Consider the following 23591-nt stretch of genomic DNA (forward strand, 5'->3'; position numbering starts at 1 on the left):
AATAAATGTTCAACTATTTTTATAGCACCTGTCATATATGATTTATTGTGATGAAATATCATGAATTGGATTTTATGGAAACTCTTTTAAAACCAAGAGTTTATCAGTAGGCTTTCTACATAGGAAGAGCATTTTGTAATATTGATCAAAAAGGAAGAGGGATCTAAAGTAAAAACTCTAAGCTTCCCCACATAGTGTGAATAGGAGTATATATTTCCTTCCAAGTTACAAGTAACAAGCAAATAACTTAAAAGGTTTATTTCTGATTAGTTGTATAATCTGTATGTATGTAAGGTATGAACTAAACCTTAGAAAAATACAATAGAAAAAAATAATGTCTAAAAATCTAGCAAAAAAAAAAAAAAAAAAAAACAACCCTAACTTTTTTTCAGCTATTTAAACCCTGAATTACAGTTTGCATATACTAAATTTTTGTGATTATATACTTACACCTTTTCAAATATTTGAAATCTAAACCAAATATTCTTCTAAAGTTGTGGCTTAACTATTGAAGTTGATGTCACACTGACTGGTTAAAAATACACTGGGGCAGTAAATATTTGAGTTAATTATCTGGACTATTTTAGATACAGCTATTTTATTAGTATAATTGGGGCAGAAGTATTGCTTAAAGATATATTGTGGAGAACTGCTGAATTATCACTTTCAGTTTTTCCCTCAAATGAGTGAATGGGAACAAACTTGGTTTTTTGTTTTATAAATATGAGTGATTGCATTATAATTAAAGAAAAACAGGTTATACCCCAAATTAGCCGTATTCATGGCTGGGATTATCCAGTATTTTGAAGATAAAGACAACGCCTGCAACAACATTAAAACAGCCACATGAACAGTTGACATTTTATGCATGCCATTAAAATATAATTTTTAAATAGTTGAATGTTTTCTTAGTGATTTTCATTTTTTGAAATTTAAAATGCTATACTTTTGTTTGAACTTTCCACCCCTTTCCTATAAAAGAGTGTTACATAGAGTTTTCTAGAAACTAAGTGATTTATTTGTACTTCGAGAATTTTCCCTCATGGTTATATAGATTATTGGGGATATTAAAAATTGGAGCTAAAAATTAAAATGAAAAATCTAAGTAACTCCAGTTTTCAACTGTCAGCTAGGTTTAGTTTTGTGGATGCAAATCTGACTGGGTTTTGTTTTGTTCCTCTTCAAAGAAGTATGAACATCTGATGCTTTAAAGTCTGATGAACATCTCCTTTAGCTTTTATCTCATGCATTTAGGGAATATGCTAAATCAGAGATGTGACTAGTTTCACTCAATTTTAATCTGAATGCATGCTCAATATTGCGTTGTTCCTATATAGTAATAATTACAATTTTACTATACAGAAATGGGTGTACATAAATTTTAGTCAATATCACCTACTGAATTGTTAGGAAAATTGGGAATACAATCTACAAGTTCTGATTTCTCGATTGCTGTTTAGATATTTATAACACTTGAGTATACATTATTACATTTATATAAATTATGTTTAATTGCAATGTAGACATTCAAATAGAATTGTGTCTAAATTTTCAAAATTTATACAATTGTATTTGTAACAGAGTTGAATTTGTATGTCATATTTGGAGACATCTATAGAGAAGTACATTATGTTTCAAGTGCATGGTATGTTTCAGGCAATTATGGTACTTGATCACAGCAAAAGGCATAGGGTAGAAGTAGATCAGTACCATTTCAGACTTCAGTGAAGTGAGTTTACTCTTAGGTGTTTTGCAAATAAATGCATCATCATGCTTCCCTAACCATTTAGGGCTCAGGACTAGTTTGGGAATGAAAGTAAGATATTGTAGGCATTTGCCAGCCTGAAACCTGGCAGCCCATTAGTGTTGAGAATAGTCTTTTAAAAAACCATCTCCTTCACTTTTACCATTCATACATATTTGCATCTCACAGAGCAAAGCATAATGAATAGTGAGGATTTCCATAGAAATAAGACCTATTCTTTGAGATACAGACCAGAAAGGAGTGGTTTTACATTGACCAGGGTATTTTAACTCCACTAGCAGGTATTCACTGGGGTTCTTGTTCTTCTAACATTAATTCTTGTGATCTGACTTTTAATAATATCCGGAATAAAGAAGGTCTACTCATGTCTGCTCATGAACTCATTTGTATAGCGTCTGTATTCAAAACAGTCATTAAATCAATGTGAAAGGGGAAAGGAAAGGAGAAATAAAGAAAAGGTTTGACCTAATTTTCTGCCTTTTTTTTTGTTTAGGCTTGAAGAGAATTACATTGTGTGTGAGGGAGTTTGCTTACCACGGTGCATCCTTTATGCGCACTATTTAGATTTCTGCAGGAAAGAGAAATTGGAGCCAGCCTGTGCAGCCACCTTTGGAAAGGTAAATGACACATATTGGCCATACTACTTTACCGCTAAAGTCATGTCTGGAAGACAGTATAGAAACAAATTCATCTAAGTACATTTGTTTACAGAATATTAAGAAATTTGTTTCACAAGCATTTTATCTTGATTTTACCTACTATAGGTTTTACCTGGAACTACTATATGTTTTGAATATTAGAACCTTAGCTATCAGATGATTTAATGTGATATTAAAGGAAGCTCCATTTGGGGCGCCTGGGTGGCTCAGTCGGTTGAGCATCTGACTTTGGCTCAGGTCATGATCTCGCGGTTCGTGAGTTCGAGCCCTGCGTCGGGCTCTGTGCTGACAGCTCAGAGCCTGGAGCCTGCTTCTGATTCTGTGTCCCCCTTTCTCTACACCCCACCCCTGCTTGTGCTCTGTCTCTGTCTTTCAAAAATGAGTAGACATTTAAAAAAAATTAAAAAAAATAATAAAGAAGCTCCATTTGAGCAGTGACATTTCTCTTCAAAGAGGGATGCATTAAAGAGTATGGTATAGCCTGTATTGAGAAGTAAAATTAAGTGGTAGTGACAAGTATCTTGTTAATGCAACTGGTGAGTGTGTTTATTATTTAGCTAGTTCAAGTATATGAGTTTTTAATAATTTTTACTTTATTTCATGAAATAGTTCCCTTGATTCTCCATTTCACTCTGAGTATGTTTATACCCCAAACTCTAAAATGTTGTGACAGAATTGGTGAAGCATCGCGTATTTAAAAACATTCCTTTCTACCCAACTGTATGGTTAGGATGGGAATCTGTAGAATTGGCATTATCATATTTATGTATGTTGATGTTATTTTGAAAATCAAGATAGGATATCAATCTCTTGGGAGAGGTTTCTCCTTCGAGATTCTTTTCATGCTCTGCTAAGAACTTAGGATATTCTAGAGAAACTATAGGAAGCTTAAGGCTCAAACATTGCATCCCATATAAACTGAAATCTAAATTCTAACCTGTAGAGGGACTCATTGTCCAGAAAATAATGAATACTATAGTCGAGCTTCTCAGTTTTTGAAAATCAAATAATTTATAAATTTATTTTGAAACCTCTCTGCTTATGGGAGTTAGTGTGACATGGTGCATGGTAATCTCATTATTCAGGTTCTGGCCTAGACAGTGACAAATTTGTTGTGAAGCCTTTTGAAAAGCACTTAATTTTTTCAAAACTCAGTTCACTTATTCCCTAAAATGAGCAAGTTGCATAAGACAACTGCTAACGTCCATTTTTGCACTGTTTTGTTCCACCTTATGGTAGTAATCTTAACTGTTTGGGGAGTGATGAAATATCTTGAGAATCTGATTAAAACTACAGAATTGGTCCCCAAGAAACTGACATATACAAAAAGTTTGCCATGGAGCCCCTTAGGAGATCATACAATTCCTGTTATATGTAGAACAGATTTTGTTCTTTAACTGGATGCTAATTTTTAGCAAATTTTAGAGAAAGGGACATAGAAAAGAAACAATTTAAAACCCTGCTGTGGAGATCTGGAAGGAAGGAGAAAGTTTCCTGTGTTTTTTCAGAGTTGGAGATTGATACTTAATTTTGATAAATCTCTGGATAAAATTATTGTAAAGACACTCAAGTCTTTCCTCTAGGTACATAAGGTAGTAAGCAACATGAAGCAAAAGCAGATACTGGTATGATTTGCTTTGGAAATTGAGACGGGCAGTAAAACAATCTTATTAAAATACTATGTGGCAATGAGAAAGAATGAAATATGGCCTTTTGTAGCAATGTGGATGGAACTGGAGAGTGTGATGCTAAGTGAAATAAGCCATACAGAGAAAGACAGATACCATATGGTTTTACTCTTATGTGGATCCTGAGAAACTTAACAGAAACCCATGGGGGAGGGGAAGGAAAAAAAAAAAAAAGAGGTTAGAGTGGAAGACAGCCAAAGCATAAGAGACTCTTAAAAACTGAGAACAAACTGAGGGTTGATGGGGGTGGGAGGGAAGGGAGGGTGGGTGATGGGTATTGAGGAGGGCACCTTTTGGGATGAGCACTGGGTGTTGTATGGAAACCAATTTGACAATAAATTTCATATTAAAAAAAAAAAAAAAAACTACCTCCCTGCCTCTGCTGGTGTATTATTGCTTATCAATTGCTTGTCAGTATATGTAGAATATTACTTCTTCCAGACTAAATTTTACCCAAAGTTCAACATTTACTATCTTGAATTAACTGGCCACAAGTTGCTTGCAACAGAACCACACGTTTCCTAAAAACTAAAGTAATTGATTTTCTTTTTAGACAATTCGCCAGAAATTCCCCCTCTTAACGACTCGGCGACTTGGAACAAGAGGCCATTCAAAGTAAGATATGTTAATGAGCATAGATATCAGATCTGTACATATGATACCCCGTATAGGAGGATTGACACGTGTAAAATGAGTATTGTTTTTATCAGTGAATGGAATCACGTGTTCTCTTCTTGATGAAGCAGATTTTTTACCAACTGTAAGAACTAAAAAGCAAAAAAGTAGATTTTGGAATAATGTTTAAAAAGCAAAATTTATACTGAAAAATCATAATATCTTATTTCTTCTGATAAAAAAGTCATTTTTACAATCTTAAATCCACTACTGAAGGCACTGGTGTCCTGAAAGGGTAGTATCTATGGCTAAATAAGTGGCCAGGTGGAACCACAGCACTCCCAAAGAACAAGGCCAAAGTCAGGAGTTGAAGTATGGTTCAACTTTGAAGTCAGGAGTTGAAGCATGGTTTTCTTTCCCAGATAATAATTTTAATATCCTCTTCTTTTCCCTTCAAGACAAATGACCTCCACAAATGACTTCTTTGGTCATCTCTTAATGTAAACATAAAGTTAGTTCTCTTGATAATTTTAGCTTTTCTTTTCTCTTGTGGCAATCTCTGTAGAGTTACATGTTACACATTCTTACTCGTCCATTATTTCCTCTGTCCACTGTGTTTTCAGTTTTTCCTTTCCTTCTGCCTGCAAACAGATTCAGATCTCTTTTATGTTGATAAAAACAGACGCATCTCAGACCTGCTGTACTCTTCACAATTGCTCTATTATTTTCCTTCTCATTGCTATTCCTCGAAAGAGTAGCTGTGCTCACTTATCTTACCATTGTTCACATGGTAACAGTCCATTTCTTTTTTTTTTTTAAATTTTTTTTTCAACGTTTTTTTATTTATTTTTGGGACAGAGAGAGACAGAGCATGAACGGGGGAGGGGCAGAGAGAGAGGGAGACACAGAATCGGAAACAGGCTCCAGGCTCCGAGCTGTCAGCACAGAGCCTGACGCGGGGCTCGAACTCACGGACCGCGAGATCGTGACCTGGCTGAAGTCGGACGCTTAACCGACTGCGCCACCCAGGCGCCCCATAGTCCATTTCTTTACGTAGACAAAAACCCTATGGCTCAATTTTACTGTTACTCATCCTCCTTGGCACCTGTCTAGCATGTGAACCTGCTGACAGTGCCCTCTTAAAATAAATCAATATGTAAAACTTCTCCTATGGTTTCTCTGTCACAGAACTGCCAGGCCCCCTTCCCTCTTCTCCCATTCATTTTCTAGCTCATCCAATGTCTTCTTCCGTCCCAACATCTAGTTCAGCATTGCCCAATGAAATATAATCCTGCCACATATTTAATTCAAAAATTTCTAGTAGCCACATTAAAAAAGTAAAAAGGGACAGGTGTTATTTAATTTTACTATGTTTTATTTAGTCCAATGTATCATTTCACCATGTAATCAAAATTCAAATTATTGAGATATTTTTCATTCTTTTTCCCTACGAAGTGTTTGTGTGTTTTATTCCTACAGCACATCTCAATTCTGATTAGTCATATTTCAAGTGGTCACTACCTACATGTGGCTAGGAGCAACCTTATTGGCTAGCTCAGCTTTAGTCACTTGCCAAAAAATAAATCTTACTTTATGAATTCTCTTGAATCAGTCTCTCTCCATTCTCACTTTCATAATCTGGCTTTCACTGTATCTTTCCAATCCTTTCAATACAGTTTTTCCAAATTGGCCTTCTAAAAGTTTTAATTCAATTGTATCTCTGTCATGCTCAAACTTTTCTCACTTTGACATTCAGGGTCCATTATGATTTAGTCCCAAATCATTTTCCTACCTTATCATCTACTCACCTCTCAGCATGGAGCCTATGCTCCCACCAAATTAGTGCCCAGCACCCTTTGTTTCACCTCCAAATGTCATTCTTTCATCTATGCTGTCTTCTTCCCTGGAAAATGCCTTTTCCCTACAGGTATTTTGAAAGCTTATCCATTGAAAAGAAAAGAATGTTTCATAAACTTCCTCTTCTTTTGAAATTTTTCTTATTTCTTGATTTCTTATAGGCTCTTTCTTCATAGCCTCACAGCAGTTCATTGGTTCATTCTTAGTGTGTAATTACCTTATCTCTTCCCCTCAAAAGATAATATTTTGAGGATAGAGACTTTGTCTCATTCATTTTGATATCCTTTCTGTTGTTGGCTACATAATTGATTACCAATTAATATTTCTTTAATTGACTCCTATTGGTGTTAACAGTATGTGGTGTGAGAAGGAGGAATGAAATGCCAGATTGAAAAAGAGTGAATTGGCTCTTCCCTTCTAACTTGTTTATCAGACTTGAATCACTTTAACTGGCTGATTTCTACTGAATTTGATTCCTACTGAATTGTGTGGGTAGAAGAAAGATGAGATAATGTTGGAAGTAGATAAATAGTAGAAAAAGAGGCAAAGCAATGCAGAGAAATCCCCTTCACAGGATCTACAAGAAGGCAGGCAGGCAGGCTGCTGGGAAAGTCAATTAATCCTAAAAGGAGCCTTCAGGATTAGGGATGAATCATTAACCCTGTCCATTGTGACTCTGTGAGGCTCAAGTGTTTAGGTTTATGGACCAACATGTGGTAATTTCAGGAAATTTGTTTGATATCTAAAAGCAGATGTGCCCAAGAGCAAATTATTAAAATTTGAATTTTTTTTCCTTCTTTCCCAGTATGACATTTGCTTTTTATAACTTGCTTGTTATATTTTTTGATATTTTGATATCCTGGGGAAAAAATTTTCCATACATAAACAAGTATGTTGAAAGATAGGGCAAGATGGAGAGTTTGTGAATCTTGCAGTTGGCAATGGTTTGATGTAATTATTCTTTTGTTGTTGTTGTTATTTATTTATTTATTTATTTATTTATTTATTTATTTATTGGGGGGGGGAGAGAGAGAGAGAGAGAGAGAGAGAGCGCAGGTGAAGGGCAGAGAGAGAGGGAGAGAGAACCCCAATCAGGCTCCTTGCTGTCAGCGCAGAACACTATGCGGGGCTCGAACCCACAAACCATGAGATTGTGGCCTGAGCTGAAATCGAGTTGGAGGCTTAACCAACTGATCCACCTAGGCACCCTTTAATTTTTGTCCCAAGCATTTCTTTATCTTGGTATATTATCTTCACATCCATCATTTTTAATGGCTATTTAATATTTTAAAAATGTACATGTCTATGAAAAATATTTTATGTCTATAGAAATATGAACAATCTGTGAAACAGAAAGATAAATGAAGAAAGTTAGCATATTTTGGAGAAAGAGAAATTTATAATTTCTCCAAATTTTAGTATTAATTTTTCAAAACTTGTTGGAGTAGTGTTTATTCTAGTGCCTTAAACATACTATCACTAAATGTTTATTGAATTATTTGAAAATTTTAAACTAAGTATTAATTTATTTTAAGTTTTGTGGATCATTTATTAAAATATATTGACATTATATAACTGTTTAGTGATGGTTATCTAAAAACATAAGCTCTCAATTGTTGCCAAATTCTCATAGAATAGCTAGAGTATATCCAGTCATTTCATTTGAGTCTTTCAGACAGAATTGATTTTGATCCTGATTAACTCAAAAAGTTCTTATGTATTCTGGACACAAGATAGCACCACTATTTCTAAAACCGTTCCTGGCAGCCTTTAGGGTTCATGGAACAATGTTACTTTTCGAATTTTACTCCATGTAGGAAATCCAAAAGTTTGGGAAACACTGATCTTTGTGACAAAGAGGTGATTGGTAGGATCTAAAAAAGAAGAGTGAATTTTGTGTCTATTTTCAAGGTTTTTCTCCCTAAGTTCTGTCATAACTGGTATTAAAATGATCAGTTCTCACAACTCACCTTTATGCAGGTGTTACTTTCAAGGACCTCACGAACATGAAAGATGAAAACGTGTAACTAAATAAAATGAGGCAAAATTTATTCAGCCAAAAGGAAGAGATAAAATATTTAAAACAGATATGTTAAAAGCAAAACAAAACAAAAATCCAAATGGACAGACTACCTAGGTAGATATCACAGATCACCAGATATCATGCACTGTCAAACTTAGAAACAATTAAAAATTGAAACATTTGTTTCCAGGGGCAGGTCTGACGTTCTACATAAGAAGCCAGTAGTGCCAAGAGTTCTGGAAAAAAGTCTTTAAAGGTTAACTCTTGGGGTCACAAAGCCTCACCCTAGAACACCTAACCTGAGTGTGCCCTGGGGACAAAGCCAATCAGTTTACAGGGGCATTAGCAGCTCAGCTTTCTGTCCCTTCCTTCACTGTCACCCTCCCCTCCCTGCCAAGAAGCCCCAGTGACAGATTCTGTACATTCTCAACACCCAGATAAAACTGTGTTGTCTTTTGAGTTTTTTTTTTTTTAATTTTTCTTCTTTTGATTTACTACCAATGCCAAAATATACACCTGTTTTGTTTTTTTTTTTTTCTGGGCAGTATTTTTAAATTTGGATTTTGAAAAAGTAAAAATGAAACAAAATCATATAGGCACGAAAGAGTAATGCAAAGCAATTTTTGTCTATTTTATGTTATAAATGTGTTATATCAATAATCAATCCATTCATATTTATATCAATGTACAGAGCATGGTGCTAAAGAGGTTTTAAGATGCAAATAGCAGGATAGGATATACGCTATCAAAAAACTTTCACTATTAAGCTTCATTTATTTAATAAGCATTTTATTGAGTGTGCTGGTACTTACTAGGCCCTAGGGATACAGTGATTAAGAAAAAAAGCCTGTATCCCACCACTGCTCAGGATAGCTGATCGTTGAGACCACCAAGTAGATTTCATGTACGCAGTAGACTGTTTGATTTGAAGTTACATTTTAATTTCGTGTAGACTTTGATCAGTCAAATCTTGCTTTTCAGACATGATGGACAAAAGCTATTATCTTATTTATTAGTAGTGATTTAGTGGGTTAATAAAACTGATATGGCAGCTGCTCTTATCACAGTAAGTTATTGCAAGTCCCTGAACAGCTTAATCCCATCATTTCCTTATCGGTCATCATTCGTGTAGTGTAAACTAACATCAGGGCTACCAGCTCAGTAGGAACATATGTTTCAGGAATTCTATATAATGATTGAAATAGGAAAGAAGAACTATAGGTGCAGGTAGAAATGTATCAGCAAGTGAAGAAAAGTATTAGATGCAATGTAAATATTTTAGCAGCAAGAGTAGCAATAATTTCATTTGTCCTATTAAAAGTATTTTCTATTTTATAACGTGTTCACTTTAAAATGTGGACATAAAAATTAATAAATCTTCTTTATTCCTAAAATGTAAACGATCTATTATTTGATATAAGACTAAGGAACAGTTGACACTAGTGAATGAACACAATTTGCTGGATAATCACAAAACTACTTGTATTATGCTAACGTTTTCTTAGAGAAATGAGCTAGTCATACCCAAGATTTTAAAGCAGTTTTCACATATCATTTTTAAGCAAAATGGGTAAAAATCATATAGAGAGAAGGAACTGTGCAATGTTTGGGAATCTATTCAGAGTAACCTACAGAATAGGCATTGGGTAGTGGTATACAAATTAAAATAACTAATTAAAACTAGTTATCCCACACTTATGTAGACAGTGCTTTTTATTCAGCATGCACCAACATAGGTCTTTGTAATACTGGAGTATTTCTGGCAAATATTTTGCAGCAAACTTATTTTATGGGAATATATTAACAGTGAAATAATGCTATAAAATGTAAGGATTGAGATGAAAAATCCATGTATATTTTACATGAAATTACTCTTCCTAGTTTTATGAGGTTTACCTTTAGGAGGACAGAGCTACTCATTTATTATCTCTTCTCTGTTCTCAAAGGCATGAAATCATCACTCAAATGATAACATGTATCTGGAAGATTAAGGGGTAAAGATTTATTTTATTAGTTCCAGAAGAAACTAGATAGGAGATGTGCTAAAGCATTACAATGATCATTGGAAAATATTAAGATTTATATTCCTAGCAATCGTCTTTCTACTTAAGTATGCTAATTTCATGCCCTTTGTATATATTGTTTAGCTATACAACTTTTATTCAACCCCAATATTTTACTGGTAACCTGGGAATAAACAGTGCTACAAAGAAGTTATTGAAACTATTGGCTTTAAGAGAATTTGTGTTTTATCAGCGTCTAAATTTCTAGCAGGATACATTGATTCATCCAATAAATGAAGATTTTTCTATACAGTAATTTCTAAGGAGGAAATCAATGAAGGAAAAGATACAATTCCCTTCCTCTAAATCTAAAGTTTAGTAGGAGAGGTAAGCCACGTATACACTCACCAATGGTATGAGATATAAACTACATGGGATAAATGACCAAGAGAGGAGTTCAAAGGGCATAGAGGCCTTAGATTCCTGAGAAACCAGGCAAGCTTCATGCATTAAAATTACAATGCCTGAGCTATGAGTAAGAAATGAGGACATGAAGGAATAAGGGCATTCCCCATGAAGAACTCAACAAAGAGTACCAAGGTGAGAAAACACGTTATTTATGACAACAAGTAATTGTGACAGTGATAGATAAGTTCAGACTGTGTTTGTGGTAGGGTTAAAGGAGTTAGTATATTTCCTTATATCATGTTAGACAAGAAATCCTTTCATCTCTACCAAATTTAAAATTGTGCTGATATATTTAAGTATATGATACTATACGTATACCCTTAATTGAAAAAATCCTGTTTCTAAAGTGTTCTTTATGACATATTATTATTTCTAACTTTTTCCATGTTATTTATTTATTCAACAAACGTTTACTGATTTCCTATTATAGGGAGCTTACATTCTAGAAGTCCTTGTTTACATATGGATCATCAAATAAGAAAAATCCAGATCAATGGTATAGGTCTTAATGATTCTTTTTAGTTATCAATGCTTGCTTAATATGATTTGTGCTGAGCTAGAAGAGGAAGTGTTTATACTGAGTGCAAACATATTCAAAATATTTTCACTTAAGAATTTCTAAACACAAATAAACTTGAGATACAAAATTATAAAAAAGATTTTGCTTCTCAAGTACAGAGGCAACATGACCCATTGAAACAAAGAGTGCTCAGTGCATGTCTGGGTTGATAGCAGCATTTACATCTAGCCTACTAATAAAATACATTATTTTAAAAGGATTTTCTTTTGCTGGGGGTGGGGTGGGGCCATAAGATGTAAACTCTTGACTCTAGATGTAGTTGGAAATATTATACACTTCCATTTTTAAAGATGCTTCTGCCTATTATTGGAAAGAAGAGGGCAAAATAATACAGTTATTTTAGAAAATAAGGAACAAATGAATTGTGTAATCAGAATACCCTTTCCTTAAAAGTCATAAGTAAGAAAAAATTACAAATTCACATTAGTCAGGATTCTTGAGTGCTAAAGGATGGTGCAGTTTTTACAGAACCTGATCATCAGGTGATTTTTAAAAATGAAAGTAAAATGTGCCTCAGTATTGGTCAGTGTGGTCACTGTTCCATGACTGGCAAGTGGTCGGGCTCAGGAAGCCATGAACAAGGGTATAATTTCCTGCCCTGATTTCCCATGTCTGTTTTTTCATCGTATTGACATCTAGCATAGTTGTCAGGACACAGTATGTCTTCTAATATTTGTTGAACTCCTGGTCATCCCTTTGACTTGCCCAGTGACTTTTGTCTACCACCGGGCAATGTAATTTCTTCTCAAATCTGCATGACAAACCACTTTACCATGGTATAATATTATCTACATATTGAAAAAAGATGATAGATGAGAAACAAAAGATCAACGTTCTAATAAAGGAAAATTATCAACTTTTGAAGCAATGTTTAACATATATTGCTTCAGCAAGTGGATAAAATACAGTTATTTAAACTATAGCCTCTAGAGAATAAACAGAAAACTTTGCAAGAGAAAATGAAATTACAATATGTTTACATTGTAATAGATATGCTTGTTCTCAAACATCTTTTGCTATATTTCTTCTAATAGAAAGAAATTCCCTTTGATATCTTAGTTCTATATCTTGATTAAAAATATTAATATTTATTTCAGACTCTTAGGTTCATTAACTTTTTATAATAATTATTAATTATAATACACTTGCCAAATATCCTCTAAATCTGCTCATTGTTTTCATGGTTTTTAGGTCTTTTCCTTATCCATTTCTGTTAATATAAATGCTTTTGGTAAGGTCTTTACGACTTAAATAAGCTTCCTTCTTTTAGTTTCTCACTGGAGACTTAGTCATTTCTGTATTTTGGGGTTTCCATCACTTTTGGATTTCCTCCATTTCCTCCTCTGTTTCATTATACCTTATGGGTTTTTTATTCTTCTTCTACTATAGGATTCTTTTCTGTATTGTAAAACTTGAGCAGTTATAAACCTCCTCTATTTGGGGCACCTGGGAGGCTCAGTCCACTAGGCTTCCATCTTCGGCTCAGGTCATGGTCTCACAGTTCATGAGTTTGAGACCCACATCAGGCTCTGCGCTGACAGTGTGGAGCCTGCTTCAGGTCCTCTGTCTCCCTCTCTCTGTCTCTCCCCTTACCCCCCACCACCTCAAAAAAAAAAAAAACCCCAAAAACCCACCTCTTCTGTTTCAGGTTAACAGGCTACTTATTGCCCTTGTATTGAAAACTTATTCCCAGTGTGCAGCAATCATAAAATATCACCATTCACCTTGATCACCCCCCCCATTACTGTTTCTCAAATATAATAGCTCTTTCTGAAAACATTTGTATAATATGTGTAATTTTTTGTTTTCATATTTAAAAACTCTTTTCTCTCTATCTCAAATAGCCCAGGGTCATCAGAGGTGACTTCTTTGCCCTTAGAACTTAATGGGAGAGAACCCATCTCTGGGCCTCACAGTTTAGAGGGCTCTATTCTGGCCCTCCTCCAGCTTTCCTCTTCCCCAGGAGCCTGAATAAATGTGTCCATTGAGAGACCACATCCTCCTTCCAGCCCACATTTCAGGTCCCCAGAACCCCAGAATTCTTTGTCCAAAGAGCCCAGACTTGCCTTCTCCCTCTTATGTGGGGCTCTTTCCCCCCATCCATCCTGAGAAGGGTGCTATGTTCCACCAGTATACATAGACTTGAGCCACCAGAAGGTAGCTCTTTGGCGGTGGTGGTTGGAAGGTTGGATTGATCTTGGACATGGAGGCTGTGTGTTCACAAGAGGCTCCTCACAGTGAAGAGAAGAGCAGGGGCTGTGAAGACAAGGGCTAAGGGTGGCTCTTCTCCCACCGCCATGTTCACACATGGAAGAATTGTAGATTCAAACCCACCTACCAGATCAGTATAGAGGAAAACTGTCAAGCTGGGAGGACAAGGTTATTTTATGTAGTAGTTTTTTAGCTTGATTTAGATTTGAATATTTAAGTATATGGTATGTGGGCTTTCATTTGTACTCTTGTTCTGGGCCTTGGGAATGTTTAGGGGTGGACTTGTTCTGCCAAGTCTTTTTTTTTTTTAATGTTTTTTTTATTGCTAAGGTCAGAAAAGGGGCCTTGAAACTTAGATCTGCACTGTCTTGTCCACTTTAAACTCAGATGATGATGCTAAGTTATGAAATTCTAAATACGGTTACAGCGGAGTCCCCTGGCAACCCCTTTATTCACTTTTATTTCATTCCTTGCTTGATTTTAGATGAATGCAAATTGAAACAATGGGTAACCAAGTAAATGGTGCTGCTGCATGTGCTGGGCTGGGAAGGAAAGGGAAGGCAGAAGTTAGGCTTCAGCCAGCCTTACTGAATTCCCACTATTTGATTAGCTTTTGTGTAATATTATAGTGTTTGTGCCTGGGTGTGTAATAAGTCAGGAGTCTGCAGCTTAAGAGAATGAGCTACAACTTGAGAACTGATGAAATGCTATACTTGTGAGTGGCTCAGGATGCATAGACACATTTATAATAAAGTATTTGTGACGCTGTTACATTCCCTGTTTCATATTTCCATTGATTCATGGTACAGTTTTTTTTTCCCTCATTGTTGCACAAAAGTTTGAAGTGAAAATGACAGTGAATTGGGCTTCTCATTCCTCATGAGGAAAATAACGTCTGAAAGATCACATGCTTCATATGTATTCCTATGCACGACATTAATATCTTCCTCCATACAATGTCATACTTTTTACTCCATCCAACAGATATACTATAAAGGAAACCTATCATTTTCTTTTTCAAATGACTAAATCAAATTGAACCGGTAATTAGCAGAATGACACTTGATATACTTGGAGCCAGTGCTGACATTTACAAATTTAAGTGGTTACATTTAAATGTCTACATTTATAAATTTTTTGGTTTTTGAAGCCTATATTTTAGAGGTTAGAAGGGGATTGGCTGTTCTCCTTTGTTAATCCTAGAGCCAGAAATATGACCATAAGTAGGACTAATGACCATCAAAGCGATTTAGCACATTAAGATGCTACTTGAAAAAAAATCAGGCAAGGAAGGTGATCAGAGGGTTGCAGTTCTTAGCTGTTCTTTCCCTCAGCTGTACTTTTATCTCCTTCTCCCCTTCCAAAAACTCCTTCATTAACACAGAGCTGGTTCCTGTCCTTGCTCTAGGTATCATTATTATGGGATTGGCATCAAAGAGAGCAGTGCATATTACCACTCCGTTTATTCTGGAAAGGGCCTGACAAGGTAGAGTTCTACTTTCTTCAAGACAAATTCTTTGCATTTCCTGAAATATGCATAATAGCAATTGAATAAAAGACTTTCTCATTTTGCTTATTGAAATGTTTTCTTTTAAGCATCAGACCTTAATTTCAACTTTGTATGGACATTTGCAATGATATGGTCTAGATTATTGGGTAATTTATGTAATTTTCAATCATTAATGAGAAATTAATAGTGAACAAGGTATACTGGAGAGATGAAAAGGAAAAATCAAGGAAGCAGAATTGTTTTTAAATTAGTATTTACTCACAAGGCTGAGTCTGTTTTCAGGCTGGAATCAGTAAAATAAAGGGCAGAAAATGTATGTTTTTCTCCCAAGAAATAACCTGTTTTAAAAATCTCTGTCTTTGGGGCACCTGGCTGACTCAGTTGGTAGAGCATGAGACTCTTAGTCTCGGGGTCATGAGTTTGAGACCCACATTGGTTATAAAGCCTCTAAAAATAATATAAAATAACATAAAAATCTCTGTGCTTCATCAGTACCTTACAAAGATGAAAAGTTTATGATAACTCATCACTAATAATACATGCTTTGAATACCAGCTTACCTTAAGTGAGATAAAGTTACTGCCCTGTTTGAGTCTCTGTGAAAGGGAATACACAAAGGATCATAACACATTTCTCTAACCTGCCATTAACCATCAGGAGGAGGTCATTATTGGGGTGATATCCAATAAAACCAGTGATAATATACAATTACTATTTTTCATATACTGGAGCTCTTAGTAATTAAATCTACATCTGAGATTGCCTTATAGTATGATTTACCAAAAACTCCTCTTAGCTCTCAAAAGAATAAATTTTTTTGAAAAGTAAAGTGACATGTGTAAAAAAATAATTTTATTCACCTGAGTCATACTAAGATGAACTCAGACATGGTGAAGAACATAATGGCAGCTTATTGGCTACAACTAACTGCAACATGAAAATACAGGCTAGAATACAAATGAATATTTAATATCAAATGTTCTTTGCAGATCCTATCAGATTTCCTTAAATATGCTTCATTTACTTTTCCTTAATAGATTTATTTTTTTAAGTAAGTTGATAAGAATGCTTGGGTCTCTTTGAAAATCAAGCAGATTTCTCCAGGTTTCTTTTGCTAATCATGATCCAAAGTTACCACTATTGTGGGTCCTCTGCATTTCCTTGATTGCTATAACTGGATATTTATATGTTAACTAATGGAGAATATACTGATTTTTAAGGTTTTCTGGAAGCAAGCTGAAGAATGAGGTAAGAATTACTTTCATTTCTATTTTATCTGCTATAATATGTACTACAAACTAAATAATACATGCCAACCCTCCTCGTTGGCAAATATAGAAATAAATGTTAATTTATTAGGAGCCCATTAAATGATTGAGAACTTCAGAGAGAGCTGTTAGATTTGGGGCTACTGATTATTCTTTACATGGACCTACTGAACAATTTCCAATTAACGTAGGAAGGGTAATTTTTCAGTTATTCTCACCTAATATCAGATACTTAAGAGATTGCAAAAAAAAAAAAAAAAAAAAAAAAGACCTTTACAGATCTAAGACATTTCCAGTTGAATATAAACAAAAAGTCTAAAGCTGAGGATATGGAAGGAATTGGTATTCGGAATATAGCCATTTAGACAAAACCTTTAAGAGTTATCAAGAAACCCAAATGTTATGCTGTGGTTTGTTTTAACCACTTTGTGTGAGTGTATGTGTATGTATAGTCAGTTTGCTGACCTCTTCTGCAGTGTGGAGACAGGGTGGATGGTGGAGGTGGGAGCTAGGGAGAAAGGGTACATCTCTCTAACATACACACACTCACACACTTTCTCCCTAGACACCCCTTCCACTCCCCACCCCCAACCAAAGAACAGATCAGCAAACTGACTTTATCTAAATGAGTTAGACTACCATTAGGGACTGCATGGCTAATTAGGCACACGATAAGGCCTTCATTATCCTCAAGTTATCTAATCATTAAAAAGAGGTGCCACAGAACTAAGGGCACATGACAATGTGTTGTGTGGTAAATCTGGACCTGAGGTTGTAACTCCATTAGTTTGGTGAAATGATGCAAGCATATTATCTTAAGAAATAATAGAAAGCCCCCAACCCTTTGAAATGACCAATTTCTTCCCACCAGTGCTTTTAATACAGTTAATGGCTAATTACATAATAAAATCCTCTAGATTGCTCTTTTTATCAATGAAATAATAGCTCTTTATTAGATAAACAGTTGTGAAAGTGCAAAAATATTGACTTAGAAATACACTTCAGTTGACTGAAGTTTATGTCAATAGGGAATTTAAGTAATTTCTCTCAGGTGTTCTTTCTACCACTTTGATGAGGTTGGTGGTACTTAGTGAGCCATCAGCTATTACAGCATGTGTATGGCAAGGCTCATTTTACATAATAAAAGAAAAAATGTTTCTCCAGTGTACTGTTTCCTCCTTAGAAGAGTGCACTACAAATTCGGGTGTAGATCTTGTTAACAAATTTAAACTAAAATATTTTTGTTAGGCTGTCATATAGCTGATATTTCCAAAGACTGCAACAACAATAAAGCATCATTATTATGATGATTATAGAAATTAGCACAAGGGCTTTCTAAAGGCTCGGAACTACTCTAAACACTTAAAAAATAATGGAATTTTGTTTAACAAAGCTGAAATTTTATTTATTTATTTTTTATTTAAAAACATCTTTTTTAAATTTATTTACTTATTTTGAGAGAGAGAGAGAGCACAGCAGGGGAGGGGCAGAGAGAAGGAGAGACAGAATCCCAAGCAGGCTCCATGCTGTTAGCACAGAGCCTGATGCGGGGCTTGAACTCACGAACCTTGAGATCATGACCTGAGCTGAGATCAAGAGTCAGACACTTAACCGACTGAGCCACCCAGGCACCGCTCAAAGCTGAAATTTAAAAAAAAATTATTTGGTACCTGAGTGATCAACCATCATAGTTTGCTCAGGACGTGAGACTTTCAGTGTCAACTTGCATATATTACAGTTCATTTGAACACTACTAACTGTGAGGTAGGGAAAACTGGTGTTAGCATTACTAACTTACAGCTAAGAAAACTGAGGCTGAGAGATGTGTTTGCTTTTTTCAAATTCTGAATTGAGTTCTACTTTTTAAAACTCATGCTCAAGACATTAATCGATCGATGGAGTTACAGATACTAAGGAACAAAATAATGAATGGATAGAATTTCTCTATTACAGTGTAGCAGGAAAACATATCTTTTAAAGTAATTATATGCAATTATAAGAGGTGTCATGGGTATCAACCTAGTTTAAGTGGTTAGGGACATTTTCCATGGGAAGTGACATTCAAGGAAAGAACTGAGAATAAGTGGGAATTTGGAGTGGAGTCAGGAAAAAGTGTAACAGTGATGGAATCGATGTAACATTATAGGTTAGGGTTTCTCAAACTTGGTATTACTCATGTTTTGGGCTATATAATTCTATGTTGTGAGGGATGTCCTGTGCACTGCAAGATGTTTAGCAACATCATGGTATCTCTGGCTTCTACTCATCAGATTCCACACCCTCCTCTTGTGACAAGCAGAAATGTCTCTGATGTTACCAAATGTCAACCACTGACATATGGGAAGGCAAACAAGGAGCATCATGTTATAGATTTGGGGATAAGTCTGGATGAAAGAATATCTGGATGAGGATGATAGCTCCAGAGATGGAGAGAAGCGCCTGATTTTAGCTGGGAAACATTGGTAGTGGATTGTAAGATAGTTCTATTTTTAATTTTTTGAGGAACCTCCATATTGTTTTCCACAGTGGCTGCACCAGTTTGCATTCCTACCAACAGTGCAAGAGGGTTTTTTTTTTTTTCTCTACATCCTCACCAATTCTGGTTGTTTCTTGTGCTTTTGATTTTTGCCATTCTGACGGGTGTGAGGTGATATCTCACTGTAGTTTTGATTTGCAGTTCCCTGAAGCTGAGAAATGTTCAGAATCTTTTCATGTGTCTGTTGGTGTCTGTTCATGTCTTCTGTCCATTTTTTCATTGGATTGTTTGTTTTTTGGGTATTGAGTCGTATCAGTTGTTTATAAAATTTGGATTCTAACCCTTTATCAGATATGTTATTTGCAAATATCTTCTCCCATTCAGTAAGCTCCTTTTTAGTTTTTTTTTTAATGTTTATTTTTGAGAGAGAGAGAGAGAGAGAGAGAGAGAGAGAGAGAACACGAGTGGGGGAGGGGCAGAGAGAGAGAGAGAGAGAGAGAGAACACGAGTGGGGGAGGGGCAGAGAGAGAGAGGGAGACAGAATCCGAAGCAGGCTCCAGGCTCGGAGCTGTCAGCACAGAGCCCGACACCGGGCTCGAACTCACAAACAGTGAGATCATGACCTGAGCCGAAGGTGGATGCTCAACCGACTGAGCCACCCAGGCGCCCCGCTTTTTAGTTTTGTTGTTTCCTTTGCTGTGCAGAAGCTTTTTATTTAAATGAAAATTTTAAATGAAAAGACATACCACATGAGTGGCTAGGTATGTTAGATATTATAAATGGGCCAATTCTTCCTAAATTCATTTAGACATTTAATACTCTAATAAAAATTTGAGTGGGTAATTGATTTTTGGAAATGATTAAAATGACTATACACTTGATGTAGAAGGATATACAGAAAGTAATAGTTAAGAGAAATGTAAATAAGAATAGTGAAAAGGGACTTGTTTGGCAGATATCAAAATATTATGACACTATGATATAAGCTCAACTGTAGGTAGAATAAATCCATAACAGAGATTAGATACCTGAAAAAAAGACCCTAGTATAAATAAGGATTTAATGTATGATCAAAGAGACATTACAACCAATGAAGGAAAAAAATTTTTTTCAGTGAATTGTCTTAATTGTTTTTTGGAGGAGGATGTAGTGTCAAATAAATAAATAAAATTCTTCATAGCATGATGTTAGAAAAATTGACCATTTTGGAAAAAAATTATGCCTCATGAATTTCATATAAATTATTAAGTATAAAAACAGTACTTAGAAGGGAACATTTTTATCTACTTCATTTCTGGATAAAGAATGATTTTCCCTTTTTTTGGTGCAAAAAAAGGTGATTTTATTAAAGCACGGGGACAGGACCTGTGGGCAGAAAGAGCTGCTGGGAATGATTTTCTAAGATGAAAACAATTTAAGAAGTCAAAGGAAAAATATAAAGTGGAGAAATTGAAAACTATTTTTGTATCAAAAGCATGATATATAAAATTTGAAGTCAAAAGAAAGACTGGAGAAAATATTTTCAGCAAATATGACAATGGGATAATATTTCTATTAAGTGAAGAAATCCTATCAATTTATAGAAAACTATGAAGATGAAAATAAACAGTAAAAGACATGAATAGAAAATACACGTAAGGAAGAAAAAGGCAATAAATGCATGAAAAATGGACTGCCAAATAAATAAAAAATAAATAAAATTTTGAATTCTGTAATTATCAAATATTTAGAAATTAATATGATGATGTTGGTGAAGTTCTGGTGAGATAAGCTGTTTCGTATCCCTCTGGTGAATATTGACCAAACTCCCTGGAAAAAAAATTGTAAGATCTGTATCAAGTCTTCAAAGTGTTCATGCTTTTTTTCCCTCAGTTTCACTTTTGCATGAATCTCATATACAGAAATAACAGAAAATGCTTACAAAATATTATGCAAAAATTGTAATTGACAACTATGAAAAACTGTGTAACCTACATTACTACCAATAAAGAAATGGTGACATCATTTTTTTAAAAAATATTTTTATTTATTTTTGAGACAGAGATAGACAGACCACAAGCAGGGGAGGGGCAGAGAGAGAGGGAGGCACAGAATCCGAAGCAGGCCCCAGGCTCTGAGAGCTTCACGCAGGGCTCGAACTCACAGACTGTGAGATCATGACCTGAGCTGAAGTCGGATGCTCAACTGACTGAGCCACCCAGGTGCCCCATGGTGACATCATTTATAGGACTTTTTTGGGACTAAATATTATGCCATTTATTAAAAATCTCTTTTAATAACATGGAAAAATGTTAATTAGGAAGAAAAGAGGACACAAAAGCAAATATATGTATATGTGACTTCAAATGTAAATAAAACTGGATATTTACATGTCATATATGAGTGACAGGATTAATATATATAGCTATGCTGTACAATATAGTAGCTATTAGCCACATATGGATATTAATTACCTACAATTTTGTTTGTCTGTCACACTAGCTACATTTCAGGTCCATAATAATCATATACAGTATTGCAGCGTAGACAGAACATTTTCAGCATCACAGAAAGTTCTGTTGGGCAGCACTATTTTAGAACATGTAAAATACTCAACTCCACAATAAAAAGACAACCCAGTAGAAATATAACATGGCATATGAATATGCAATTCATACAAGATGAAAAATAATAACTGCAAATAGTATTGGTATTCATGGCACCCCTCCTGACTGACCATAACATGGGGTCAACAAATATTTTGGATACCATTCCTGCCAAGAAACATGTGAAAAGAGCTCAACTTAATCAGAGAAGTTTTCATCAGGGAAATGCAAATTAAAACCATAACAAATGGTCATGTCACTATTTTTTGAATAACAATAGTCAAAAGTCTGAAAATAAGCGTCGTCAGACATGTGGAGCAAAGGAACGCTCGTGAACAAGAGAAGGGACAATCACTAGTAAAGCTGAAAGTGCACATGCCGTATGACTGTATTCCTAGAGAAACCTTCACACGGTGCGCAAGCAGGCACACTGCGGTATTGTTTGCAATCTCAGAATACTGGAAAACAAATGGCCATTATGATACAGTGAGAGAATAAATGTTAATATATTTATACAAGGTAATACTATACCGCTTTGGAAATGAATGAACTATAGCTACAAGAATTAAATTAGATTCATCTCAAAAACCTAAAGTTGAGTGAAGAAAACATATTGAATGTAGAAGGATATATACCATATTATACGAGTTTTAAAGCAATAGTATATGTTGCTTAAGAGTATTACATATGAGATAAATTTTTAGAGGTTTAAATAGGAATGATATAAACTAAATGAAGAGCATTATTTCTTGTGGGGAGGAAGGTAATAAGATTAGGAAAGGCTACAGAGACTGTTTTAATATTTCAAATTTGTAATGTCTCAATCTGGTTGGTTAGTACATGGCTACTTATTATTCTTTATCCACCCCCTTTTTGAGCTTTAAATAGTTCATACTAGACAAGGAAACAAAATGAAAATAAGAAAAGTAAAACAAAAGGACAGGAAGAGGATGGTAAGAGTAATTATCAGCTTGTGGTATGAATTTGGATTATTTTACATTTTGATTCATAAATGTAGTGATTCAAATTTCAGAAATGTCTTAGAGAATGTTTCAGAATCCTTTCATCCTCTGGAATAAAACTAACAAAACCTACTCTCAATGCTTTGTCCTGATCAAAGAAAGCCTTTCTTTTCCTGTGAATCTTCTAGTGCGCACCAAATTTTGTTTTAACTAGCTCTAGTAATGAAGTTGCCATTATTTCTTAGGGAGCCAGCCCCTTTGATTTTATACATTTCAACCAGGAAGTCTCTCTGAGCCTGAATTTCCTTCTCCTTAACATCGACCATTCATGGCCATTTAACAACTTTGTACCAAGATAAATAACAAATCCTCCCTCCTTGGTATATGCTTTGCAAATATTTACAGACTGTTATCATGCTCTCTTTTGGTCATCACTTAGCCAAACTGTGCTGCTTAAATCCTTTAATCTTTCCTCATAAATCAGACCCTCTTGCCTTCTAATCATATGGTTTCTTTTCTGCAGGTTTCTTCTTGTTTTCTTTTGGAAATAAGACTTCATAGTTTACCCAAGAGTACTGAAGTCATTGGTTGAGGGGAACACCCCCCCCCCCCCCCCACACACACACACACCTCCCAGACCTCTGTAACTGGCCTATGACGGGCACCAGTTTTGGTGCAATTAAAATAGCAAACATATTAATGTAATTAAAATGATCGTGTTTTACTTTTTTTCCCAGATTATCAATTGTTTCTTTCTTTTTGTGCTGCATGTTTTGGACTGCACATTATTATTTGATTTATACCAACTTTGCACACAATTGTTAACATATCCAACAAATTTAATTTTTAAACTTTTTCCTTCGGCACTTTTGCCTCCTGTTGATTCCAAATGTTGCTGGCGTCTATTACACAAAACTACTA

At 35.1% G+C, this 23591-nt stretch overlaps 1 protein-coding gene across 1 annotated transcript in view; it reads left to right on the forward strand.

The window, feature by feature from the left end:
- Positions 1-23591, forward strand: part of RFX6 (regulatory factor X6) — a 57020-nt gene that overhangs the window by 1453 nt on the left and 31976 nt on the right. The window contains exons 3-6 of the mRNA XM_060616490.3: positions 2259-2382; positions 4666-4727; positions 15278-15355; positions 16600-16627. Coding sequence (XP_060472473.2) covers positions 2259-2382; positions 4666-4727; positions 15278-15355; positions 16600-16627 — 292 coding nt within the window. The remainder of the gene's footprint in view (positions 1-2258; positions 2383-4665; positions 4728-15277; positions 15356-16599; positions 16628-23591) is intronic.

This window comes from Panthera onca, chromosome B2, assembly GCF_046562875.1.
Source record: "Panthera onca isolate mPanOnc1 chromosome B2, mPanOnc1 haplotype 2, whole genome shotgun sequence".
NCBI classification, from domain to species: domain Eukaryota; kingdom Metazoa; phylum Chordata; class Mammalia; order Carnivora; family Felidae; genus Panthera; species Panthera onca.